Below are 12,896 nucleotides of genomic sequence, written 5' to 3' on the forward strand. Positions count from 1 at the left end.
ACAACAGTAAGATGGAGAATGGCGAAGGAAATACCTCAGGAGCCCATCTAACATTTGCCCTGCTGGACCATGAGTCAATATATCTTGGTGCCTGGTAGTAAACAGCTTGAGCTGTGTCTCCCTTAATTTATGGATTATTGCTATTTACATAAGCATATTTTGCCAAAGCTGTGGGACAGCCCCTCTCCCGCTTTTCTCTGTCACCTGTCTCAGCATGGCAGAAGCATTTCGTACTCCACACAGCAGGCTGCAGTTCTGTCTCACATATCAGAAAAGAAGAAACTTGAACCATACAATAGAAAATACGTGTCAACAGGCCAATAGTTTCCTCCTGGGGCAGCCTAAATTCCACCCACGTGATGCTTCCTATGAGCTAGCACAGACCTTCAGATGTACCTTGCCTGCACAGATGGGTAGCTTCAAGGACATAAGTCAAATTTAGGCTGTCAGAATATGGCCAGGAGTGTTCTTCCCCACCTGGAGAATCAGCCTACACACCATTTTTATTGCTTCAGGCATCTTTTTACTGTACTGTTTTGCAGGTATTCCTCTCGCTCCTGTCCATCTGTGCCTCTGCCAAGAAAGCAGCCTGCTGCGGGTTTGGTTGTGTCTCCAAGCTCTGATACGCAACATCAGAGGATATGCCGTCTGCACACCCATGTACTCCAGGTCCTTGTGCTAATTACGGTCCCATCTGCCCAGGAGGAGGTAAAACTCCAGCATGCAGGCATCCATGGCCAATTAGTCCCTTCACGCCTATTATTCAGAATGAAGAGTCCTACATCAGAGTATTGTACTTAAACCTCACGCCTACACCCACATGGATGAAACTGGAGTTTTGTTACTACATCTGTATTGCTAAATAGACTGAGGACAAGGAGCAAGGTTTAATGCTGGACAATTCTCCATAATGCTGAATTGCCAGCAAGCCTTTGGCATAGTTCTGGCCCAGGCCAACTAGCATCTCCACAGCAATGCCTAGGCACCAGGAGAACCTCGAGCTACCTAGCACACACCAAGGACTGCTTCCAATAGGAACATAGATTTAGGTCTCTTCCTCCTGTTCCAACACTATCCCCACAGGCTCTACAGCCTCATAGCACTCCTCCGTGTCCTTCTGCCATGTCCCAAGGTGTGTAACACATCTTGCAGTTTCATACTACACAAACAACAGTTTTATGGGCCACAACAGAGTTTTCCCGTTATATCAGATATTTTGACATAAAAAACACGCAAAAAATTACAACAAAGTGTTACAGCCACTGTATGCGTTACATACAGCCACGGGGAGACCCACAGCACAAGTGCCATGTAGGGTAGATGTGACCAGTCTAGCCACTTGGTCTCAGAGCCAGAAAACAGCCCCCACCCCTGTTCTGTTTTGCGGTATAAACAGGGCTTATATGGCCTACACCCGGGGCTGGTGAGGAGGAATCAGACCCATTTTTATTCTGTGTGCTGTCAAGTGAGGCAGGGCCTCCCCTAACCCTGATACAGCAGATGAAATGACTCTGGTGAAAAGCAGCCGATGCAAGTTCATGCTGGCTGTCATTACCAAAAAATGAACAAGCAGTTTCTTCAGGGCGGGTCTTTCTTCTACCTAGACAGACCACATTTCCTGAATACCGAAGGAAGAGCAGAGACAACAGAATTCCAGAGGGAGGGGAGTATGGGAAGAGCGGGCCATTTGTCCTCCCTCCCAGTTAGGCCTCTGCAAGCAGCTGTGCCAGCTTCTGACCACCGTCAATATGTCAATTCTGCTTCTCATAAATCACAAGCCTACTTTGGGTTCGTGTACGCACCTCCCAGGCATGTAGCTGTGGGCAATTCTCCATTGGTATTGACAGCTGGGGCACTCAATGGCAACACACAGGGAGTAGCCAACACATTTCCCTTCCCACCAGCCCCCTGTGGCAGTGTCATATTGGACATCGCCATAATGGAAAGGTTAAAAGAAACCTTGTTGAAAAGAGATGAGAAAGGATTGACTTTATGTTTAGAGAGTGCCTAGGGCTGCAGTGGGACGGGTTTGGGGGGGATGGAGAGCAGAAAGAGTGGTTGAAACTGCGTCTCCTCTTCCTCTTGTTGGCAGAACAGTGTGAGGCTCTTGGCTTGGTGGTGGCAGTTGACCTTGCTTTTCCGTGTCTGGTTGGGAGACTCCCCCAAGTTTGGAGTATCTGTACATGGAATATGAAGAGGATGATGATATTTCCTTTGCAAAATGGATGAGCAGCTTCTGGGGCCACAACTTGATCGATGAGAATGAGAAGGAGGGTAGAGGCCACAAGAAACGTCAGACACGACCCTTTAGTGAAAGGAGAGCCTCCCTTCCGGTAAGAGCTGTGTGCAGTTTTCTCTGTGCGTGTGCGTGTGCGTGGTTTATGTATAAATCCCAGGGGCATGGCCCTAGAGATCTGTGAGGATGAGTATGGTACACCTTGCTGAGTAAATCCATCTCCTACTGGCAGCAGCTAGTTGCTTTTTGAAGTTAGCTGCCTGCCAGAGTCAAGCCTCTGGTGCCTTTGGCATATAAGAAAACTGGCAAACTCCAAGTTAGGACCAAAAATGTAAGGAGAAGGGTATAATAACTGCCTGACTATGTTGTTCTGTCTGCTAAGCATGATCTGGCAGAGATCAAAACATTTTGGAAACTGGCATACAAACATTGGCTTCAACGAGTCTGTTCTCATGTGTAAAACTACATAAGCCTGTATGTGTTCACAGAATTTGGACCTAATTCTGCAACTATACCATCTCCAGGAAGTTGTATGCTTTAGTCCCTGGGATTTAGCTGTTTGCAGGTGTAACTTCTAATTTCAGCTAGAAGATGCGGTCCTTCCTTGTTTGAAACATCTGACTCTGAAAATAAGGATGCAACACATAATGTTATACTGCGAAGTAAGATTTTAAGGGAGAAGCACATTCTTTATTCTTAAAGCAACAAAATAGTTGGGAAAGGGGCAGGGTTCACACACAGAGGCATTTTTTTAGGGCAGCTCATAACTATCTAACCAATTATCAAAATGAAGTTAAACTGAAAGCAGCTGTTCCCAGTCTGCTCTTGACTTGAAGGCTGTTGATTTTATTTCAGCACTGAAAAAACGTTTAGGTGGTCCAAACCTGTCTCTTTTTTCCCAGCTACATCAACCAGCTTACCAAAGATACTATGTTTCCTCACAAACCACTTTTCACCTATATCCTTAGATCATTATGGCTGCAGCAAAGCAAATGCTATTCTACGGGGGAGAAACAGCTAATCTTTTCCAGACTTTTTTTTCTGCCCTGCTGTATTTTCACCTTGCAAGTTCTCCTTCACTGGAACTGCCACGTTCTAAGCTGTGGGATTTTTCATTTTCCAAAAACTTGACTAAGAAAACCAAAATGGACCAAAACCACCTGTCCCCTCTGTGAAGTCATGGACGGCTTGGAGAGCTAATGAGCTTCGTTCATTAGTTTTGAACTGATCAGCCACATTTGTTATTTACAGTTAAATTTCACCCTAGTCACAGATTGCAAGACGGATTCTGAGCTAGAGCTGTGCTGATGGATTCCATCAGAATGCCTGAAAGCAAAATATTTATTAATTTTTTAAATTAATTTCACTGCATTTTAATTTTGTCTATGCATATGTGATTTCTTTAGGCCCCAATACAAACTACAGTGTAAGAATATACTTTAAATCACTGTCTATTCAGCAAGCTGTTGAACACATCTTTGTGTACATTTGTGTGTATATTTGTGTGTGTACACATACAGTTCATTTGAAGCATGTTCTGACATTCAGTTTGTTCAAAAGCTATATAAATACTTAGCCAATAGCTATTCAAATACTTTGCTATAGCTGCATCCCTGAATCAACACCTAGAACTTGGATTAAGTTAGCTGACAGAAAGAGAAGACTGTGACTTTCGACATTACTGTTCAACAAGCTAAAGTTATCCTGTACACTTAATTATGTCTGGCCTTTACATTGATGCTCCACACAAATTTGTCTTGCTCCAGTAATATTATACAAGATATATAACTTTCCTGCTTTATTTCTCAGTGACAGAAATTGGCTGGAGGAATGAGAAGGGAAGATTTGTTTGGGGATTTTACGATTTGGCAATAAATTTTGAGATGAAACTTTTTTATTTGGAAATCTCTGACTAGTTGGTAGTGAAGAGCACTAAAACATGTTGTCTTAAACCAAATCTAGAAGTTAAACAAATGGGCACTAATAATTCCTTAGAAATACCTCCAGAAAGAGCATCTCCTTGTTGAGAGCAACAACTTGCTACTGCACCTGGATATGGTTTTTACACAGTTATTATAAATGATAACTACTGTAAGATTCATTATTACAAATGATAACTACGGTAAGGTTCAAAACACTTATCAGTGTTAAATATTGTCTTCATTTTATCAGAACGCTGCTATCAAACAGGAGGATTAATAACTGAGATCGGACTGCGTCTCTTCTGTAAGTTAATACCTCCACAGCAGATCACAGTGTACCCTTTCTTCTGTGTCAACATTGTAAATGGAGATAACACCGCTGTCCTGGTGCAAATCAAGTCAGCAGCTTCTGACTGGCACAGCTGCTGGCAAAAGTTCCTTGTGCAGATACAATGGTACAGCCAAAACAGCACTGCGAGCATGCTTTTTCTCATTTCCAGGGCTGGTATATGGTGCATCAGCAACAGTGCAATCCTGCCCACATGAACTGTGTCTGCACCAGGAGTGTTTGGTATTACATAGCAAAATGCTAGCAGTATAGCACAAAAGGCGGTTTTGCATAACGCTGGAAATTGCTTTCAGCTCCAAGTAGGTATGTTGGTCTTTGTAGTTTTTCCCGTGCTGTAGAAAGAAATTCAAGCCACAGCTCTCACCTTAAACACAGTGGTAAACTCCTGTGGCATCCTATCATGGTAAAGCCCCCCAAAATATGGATAAAGCTTTGTAGAACAACTCCCAAACTAACAACAATTTTCATTTTTTTTTCCCCAATATCTTAGTATACCTCACAGACATTACTGAGATGAGCTTCACAAAATGCTTTTGCTATTGTCATTCCCATTTTGCAGAGGGGAACACAAAATTATATTCATCCTTCACTGGGTCACTGGCAGGACAGGCTAAAACTTGCAACTCCACTCCTCTGAAAAGTGTCAGAGTTGTATATGTACATTGCTGTGGGCCAACACTGAATGTGAAAACTGCCTGGGGAGAACTAAGTCATCTGTTTTCATCTTCTTTAGTTAACTTGTTCCCCTGGCAAACTTTAGACACATTACCTGTAATATCGTGTTTGAAGGCTCCAGCTATGACTTTCCTTGACACATTCTAGTTATCCTCCATCATTTTGGTTCAGGGCAGTTTCTTACCTCCCAGACATTTCCTTGTGGGGAAAAGATAGGAGGCAAAGGAAGACTGATAAGAGTTTTACAATCCTATAAATGTATCCACCTTGAAGTAGACAGTGCTGCTGACAGGGGAAAATCTGATAAGAAACAGCTGAGAGTAGGAGCAGAACAACTGACTGCTGTTGAAGTTACTAACATCTAATTTAAACTAAAGTCAGACTGAACATCTACCACATTATTGTTACTACAGATCAGTTGGAGCCTAGGCCAAAACTTTTTTAAGGAATATATGCTTGGCTATAACCTTCTCGGAAGGAAAGGAAGCTGTGGGACAGCATCTGAATGTCAGATGTTCCAAAATATCCCTGAAGTGCTGGGATCATTGTGTAAACTTCAGCAAACAATGAACACTCATTCAGTGCTGACACACTGAAGATTAATTTTCTTACTGACAGCTGTGCAAGCCCTCGGATCAAGCCCAAAAGATGGAAGCAATCATCTTGTCTCCAACAGAAATTGAGAAAGAGAATAGACATATTATATTGACATCAAACTCGTGAAGTATTTTTGTTTCTGTACTTTCTGTGTGTTTTAGATGGGCAATTAGCAAAAGATTAGCTGTTGTGTAAATAGATACACTGAGCATGACTGGCCTTTACCCAAAGGCTCAAGCAGAAAAAGGGAGCACTAAAGGGAGTGAGAACCAACCCCTGAGAACATGCTCACACTTCTGGCTTTCCCAGCACTGGCAAAAATTCCCCATCTTGATACAGGGGAGCATTTAGCATTCTTCCCTCCCAGGCCTTTTCCCTTGTTTCACCTCTTCCCCACTTCTCTAGTTTAACAAGTACTCAAGGTCAGATCCTAGGAGCCAGAGACCAAGGAGATTTCACTAGAGAGGCACCGGATGTAGGCACGAGGCAGCTGCTGGGGCAAGGAGAGGAGCAGATACTGGAGCTGTGCCCAGAAACCTCTGGCAAAGGTCGACAGCAGCAGTGGGTGGACACCAGAGTGTGCAGATACAGAGGCAATCTCTGTTGCCAGCAGCTGCTGAGACTTCAGGAGGGGAAGTATAAATTAAAGCAGTCTTCAGCCATTCTTATTTACACTGTTTCCAAGCAATCAATTTGGCACCAAACATGTGTATTAAATGCATGTATTAAATCTAAGAAACAGGAAGAAAGCCACATGGATATTATCTAAAGTCAGTGCCAGATCTGCTTCACTGCCGAGCTTCATTTTATGACTCTTTCAGTTCTCCACAGAGTCGGTCTTAAATAAAAGAAGATTAATGTCCTGTACAAGTTATAAGCCACAAAATGTTCATGCTTAAACAATTGTGTTAAGGCTCCTGTCCTCTGTAGGGTTGTGTTCATGAGCCAGCAACATGCTAACGTGCATGAGCATGCTATCCTTCTAGTTATGGTGGTCTGTATCATGCAAAGGCACTGTGACAGGAGGTACAGTCACAGTAATATGATGACATAAGTATGTATGTGTAGCTTTACCCTTAGTCCACTGAGGCAGATACACATTTCAGAGTAAGGCCTGTCCCTTTTCTGGACCATTGGCACCATGTCAGTTTGTGAACCGCAGTCTTTTTGTTAAGGGCTTAACTATAATTCCATCTGTGATGGGGAAATTAAAAGCAACATCTTAGTAAAATAAAACATTTACAAACATTGCAAAACAGGATTGATAGAATACCATCCTCCGTTTCAGCTGTCCTCCTGTGTGGTTTTTTTTTTCCCCAAAACATCTAAGAACAAACACTAGTGATTTTTAGTGTGAGACAATTTTTATTTCCAGGAAACAATACATGTTGATGCCATTAAAATGACATAGAAGACATTTAGCTTCTTGTGCTTGACATGGCATACATACCCATGTCCCTCAAGCTCAATGTGATTGCTTTGATGCTTTTAAAAATAACAATACAATATGACCTTACACAAATTACAGCTGTATTGATTGGTTTGAAACTAAAGTAAAAATAGGATGGCAGAAATCATTACCACTGCTCTCAGAGGCAGTCCATAATACTAGTTACTGAAGTAAGCTTATGACTGGAAATGAAACTGAACCAGTAGCGTATGATCTGAAAACCCTTTGGTATTAGGTGCTTCTGTCAGGTATAAGACTTATGTAAAAGAACCAAGAGTTGCAGATACCTGTGAAAATGTGAAGTGTAGATTCGTAAATAGCAGGATATATAGCCCCAAGAAAATATATCCTCAGTTACCACCAACAGCTGCATGTGGCAACGAGTAATGAGGGAGGCAAATCTACCTATATGGATCTGCAGCATTTTGCTGGAGGATGCATAGCGCTGTCAGGTGTAGATTTACTGGTGATTGAGCGCGTCTCATCAAGCCTGTCTAATGTGATATAGTTGCAACCATATAGATGCACAGTCTCACTATTCAGAGAAAGGCTGCACAAGTCCCTGTTGTGCTGATACATTTATAATAGCGCCTGGGCCAGAGTAAATGCAAACGTATACAGGAGATGTTTCAGGTCCCTTGCAGTCCAAGGTCTGTAGATTCATGTGGCCACTATACCAAGCTGGTTTACCTTTCCACTGTTGTTTGTTAAAAAAACAAAACAAAAAAACCCCAACAAACCCTACCCTGAGTGTAGGGTTTTCTCCTGGATTTTCTTAGAAAGCATTTCAGGGTCTGTGGGATAGACCTTCAGTAGTTATAAACAATCACAGCTCCCTTGAAGCCAGCAGAGCTTCTTAGGGTTACTCAGTAGCTGAAGGCTTAGCATCAGGCTTATAAAAAACATATACACATTCAAACGTGTATGCAGCAGCTGGGTGCCTGGAGTGCCATAACCTGACACCTGAGGGGTCTCATTTTTTGCACTTCCCTTCTCTCTCTCACAGCTCTCACCACCTGCATCTTACCAGCGTTCAGCCCCTGACCCTGAAAAAGCATCAGCAGCTGGCAGGGTTTGGGGCATGCCTGGCTCTGTGTAGTGGCCTTCTCACCCATCTCTTCCACAGGTCTGTCTACTTCTAAAACCACCAATACATGACTCCACAGGACACAGCAGTTCTGTATGAGTTTAATCCCCTTTACAGACTTTCAATTAAACACAGCTGATGCAGGTCAATAGCTTTTATCTGCATGTCAGGCCTGGGAAAATTGAACCACATGGAAACTAAAGAGCTATCTACTCCCTCCCCACTTTAGCCCTACAAACGTAATTGTAGGAAGCCTGTTTCCTACCATTTCTGTGGTAGCAATGTGTCCCTCAATGCCCTGAAAGTGCTCCCTCATCAGTTCAGGACAAAGCAGAAAATTCAGACCTGGACAATAGAGCATCTTGTCTGCATGTAGGCCATGCTGCAGATTTGACACAACTGGGCTGGAAATGGTCCCTGTTATACTTAGCTAAACATCTGATAAGAGCTGGAGCACCTGTGGGTCAAGCCCTGTATCTGGCTCATCTGGCCACAAAAGGCTGTGTCTTTGCTTTATGAGAGTCCTGCCTAGAACTTGCCACCAGATGTGAGGCCTGAGTTTTTGAGGTTATGAAGGGTCCCAGTTTCTTTTAGTGTCAGTGGGCACTAGGAGAACCCAGCAGACTTTACATTTGAAATGCTTATTTGGGTGCCAAAGCTTATATACTCAAAAACAGGAATAAAAGCAAATTCTGCTACTGCCTCTGGAAAGCAAGCTCTTGGCAGTGTGATTCTCCTGCACATAAAAGGAGAGGTGCAGGAGTCTGGGCAAGGTCCTTCATTATGCACCATTGTTGGGAGAGCGCTCTGTAGCAGAGGGAATCTGCCTCGTGTGCTCTGCTTTAATATTCAATACTCAGCAGACCTCTTATTTTGCAGGCCAGGCTTTCCTCCCTCCATACAACACGACTTCATGCCTCTACCAAAGGGTCATCTTCAGGGCATCTAAAGGGCTCCAAAGAATTTCAAGAAGACCAAGATGTCAAATGCCACTGCCACAGGAAAGCAAGCAGAACACCTTCAGAAGACAGCTCATGCCCAGAGACAAGATCAAATTCCATCCAGGAATTTGCAGAGTCCTTTGAAAAGCAATTGCATCTCAAAAGCAAACGCTCAGTTTCTTTGGTAGGTAACAACCAATAGCAGCTTTAAGATCACTTCAGGAAAAAAACCCAAACCAGCAAGCAGGCCAGCTTTATCCCTGGTGTAATTGCTGTGTTTTTGCAGGGGGAAGAGCAGAAATAAACTTGAATTAGAATTTCACAAATGATGTGGTCCTTACAGTAGTGCAAACAAGGTTAAAGTGGCAGTATTGTTAGTATGAGCATTCTTGATGTAGTGTTACCATCTAGAGTTATTTAAAAAAAAGTGTATCTTCAAAATGAGACACCAAACTGGCTGTGGCAATGTTTTCAGAGATTTCTACGGCTGTGCCAACAAAATGTGACAATATAAAACCAGGTTTGCTTTGCTTTTGCCGTTAAGACCCAGCTCTCTTTCTCATTGCTGATGGCCTGGTTTAACTGTATACGGTGTAATCTGCAAGATTGCCAGACATCGTGGTGTTTGAGAGGCTTCTCCTTTACCCCTTGGGACTCCATATGTCTGCTTTCTTCAATGTCACCACACAGCTGCAGCAGCAGGCATTGCTATAAGTGGCTGAAGGTATTTTCACTGTAAGGACATGCAGCCAGCAGGGGATTCTCCCCCCATTTCATCCTTCTCTTCTCCCCCTCATTCTGTCCTGAGGCATGAGCATTTTCTGTATGGTTTGTGTTGATGAGGTAGCCAATAACCACCTTTTGTCTATGACAATTTAACACATTTTTATTATTATGATGCATACTATGTGGTGTATTATACAATGGAAGGAAGGGTAATAAACCCTAACTCATTTTTAAGTATCAGAAGAACACTATCAAATTCAGTCACACTACTGAAAAAGCTGTGCTTGAATAATGCTTGACATTAGCACCAAATAAAAACAGAGGGAAGTATCATTTTTTTTCAGTTTGTTGACACTAACAGTTTTGTATGGAGAAGTAATTTTCAGCTCTCTTTGCAGACCTTCTATGCAGCAACAAGAGAGAAAAAAAATCTCTTCAATAAGCAGCATCATTACATGAACAGTCCCACAATTATAGTCCTTGCATGCCCAGTCCTCTAAGAATATGCAGAATTATGGTGATGACAACTCTGTTACGCAATTGTTAAGATTTTAAGTGCATTCTCTAATCTTCTTTTTCCCCTTTAGGAAGTACTCAAAATTTATTTAATTTGGAACTTCACATTGCCTCATTTGCCAACCCTCACCAGTGGTTATCTGGTTTATCATTTATCATTTCTCAAAAGTGCCTACAGCTAGAAAGTCTGTGAGTGTGTAATAATTGTACAATAGGTATAGTGAGCATAATGCACTAAATATGGCTTTGGTTCCTGTTAAAAGCATGGATTCTGGTACCCTTCTGTAGTACACAGTGAGGTGTGCTGGGCTGTATTTCAATCTGCCTTTCAAGTAGACCAAAGAGTTGTCATTCCCTCAGTCACCACTGAGGTTTGGGAGATGTGAAGGACTTAAGAACCTCAAAGAACTGAGTGATAAGTGTTGCAGATCTGAAAGAAAATTTGGGAGTGGGCTTAAACTTGTAGCTCCAAATGGAGTGGGTTTTTTGCATTCAGAGCTCTGTGGGTGAAATTCAAACCACTCTTTACATGACTACACAGGTTAAAAGAAAAAGAAAGTGGGGGAAAGGCAGTCCCATTTCATCTCCTTCTCTGCATATTGCTTTTCTCTTATAACAGTGTCTTTGAGGACACTTCATGATATTCAGCACTTGTTTTCAGTGAGGTGTTTGCAGCTAGCACTGAACAGCCTCCAGGCACACAAAGATGAATCATGTGAAAGGGCAAAAACATGGAGCCTGGGCTGAAATCTGAGAGTCTCTCCCTTCTCCCCTCCTTTCTCTTCTCCCCCTCAAGCCCTCCAGACAGGTGACCCTGCTACCACACATAGAGAATAATGAAAAGCATGTTAGCTCTTGCTGAGTTTTAGGATGACTGGCTGGGGCCTTGAATTTGAGCCTATCATGTTAAAGCTGATCTTGCTGAGGTAGGTGGCTGGAATATTTTATTATACATTACTAGTGAAATAAAATAATGAGATTTTGTTGTTCATGTGGGAGTCGCTTTTAATTCCCTGCCATTTTTCTCCTGCCTTTTAGCAACCTGAAGGCATGAAGGAGAGAAGAGAGAGATTGCATTTGAGAAAAAGCAAGTCTCACAAGAGAATGGGAGAGAAATCAGAGCCAAGGAGAGAGCAGAAAGAAGATGAAGGTTCAGAAGCTGTACCTGCAAAATACAACAAACAGTTTCCATCACAAGCAAGCATTGAGAAAAGATATTTATGCACAGGCAGCTAGAATGCATTGGGATAATGAATTTCAACACCCTCCCTGAAGAGCAGAGGGAGCGTTTTTGTTTTGTTTTGGCTAAAGAGGCCTGTTAGCTAGAATAAATCCTGACCTGTAAAATAAAAGTAAAATTCAGCTGCATCATTGCCACCATGTTACTACCTTCCTGCCCATACTTTTTCCGTTAGGAGTGTGACCCTTGTCGTAGGAGGAGTGTGTCTGGACCAAGATCCAAGTTAGCAATGAACCACTGTAAGAGGGTTTCGGCAGATTTAGCATTGCAGCAGGGCAGCAGTGGATGTGTTCATTTAAGAGGAGAACATATATTTATTACAGAGCTGTGCAAAGTCATCCACACTCTTATAGAATCATAGAATCATAGAATGCTTTGGGTTGGAAGGGACCTTTAGAGGTCATCTAGCCCAACCCCCCTGCAGTGGGCAGGGACAGCTTTAACTAGACCAGGTTGCTCAGAGCCCCGTCCAACCTGACCTTGAATGTTGCCAGGGATGGGGCCTCCACTACCTCTCTGGGCAACCTGGTCCACCCTCATTGTAAAAAATTTCTTTCTTATGTCTAGTCTGAATCTATTCTTCTTTAGTTTAAATCCATTATTCCTTGTCCTGTCACAACAGGCCTTGCTAAAAAGATTATCCCCACCTTTCCTGTAGGCCCCCTTTAAGTACTGGAAGGCCGCAATAAGGTCTCCTTGCAGCCTTCTCCTCTCCAGGCTGAACAACCTCAACTCTCTCAGCCTGTCCTTGTAGGAAAGGTGCTCCAGCCCTCAGATCATTTTTGTGGCCCTCCTCTGGACCCGCTCCAACAGGTCCATGTCCTCCTTGTGCTGAGGTCTCCAGAGCTGGATGCAGTACTCCAGGGGAGGTCTCACCAGAGCAGAGTAGAGGGGCAGAATCACCTCCCTCGACCTGCTGGCCACACTGCTTTTGATGCAGCCCAGGATATGGTTGGCTTTCTGGGCTGCAAGCGCACATTGCCGGCTCATGTCCAGCTTTTCATCTACCAGTACCCCCAAGTCCTTCTTGGCAGGGCTGCTCTCAATCCCTTCATCCCCCAGCCTGTATTGATATCGGGGGTTGCCCTGTCCCAGGTGCAGGACCTTGCACTTGGCCTTGTTGAACCTCATGAGGTTCACACAGGCCCACCTCTCCA

At 43.2% G+C, this 12,896-nt stretch overlaps 1 protein-coding gene across 1 annotated transcript; it reads left to right on the forward strand.

Moving 5' to 3' along the window:
* The first annotated feature begins 2,183 nt into the window (after positions 1 to 2,183).
* LNP1 (leukemia NUP98 fusion partner 1) lies at positions 2,184 to 11,735 on the forward strand. Its single transcript, XM_009477923.2, has 3 exons — positions 2,184 to 2,333; positions 9,196 to 9,441; positions 11,538 to 11,735. Exons 1-3 carry the CDS (start codon positions 2,184 to 2,186, stop codon positions 11,733 to 11,735), a joined length of 594 nt encoding a protein of 197 aa, XP_009476198.1.
* The last annotated feature ends 1,161 nt before the right edge of the window (positions 11,736 to 12,896 follow it).

This window comes from Pelecanus crispus, chromosome 1, assembly GCF_030463565.1.
Source record: "Pelecanus crispus isolate bPelCri1 chromosome 1, bPelCri1.pri, whole genome shotgun sequence".
Taxonomy (NCBI): Eukaryota; Metazoa; Chordata; class Aves; order Pelecaniformes; family Pelecanidae; genus Pelecanus; species Pelecanus crispus.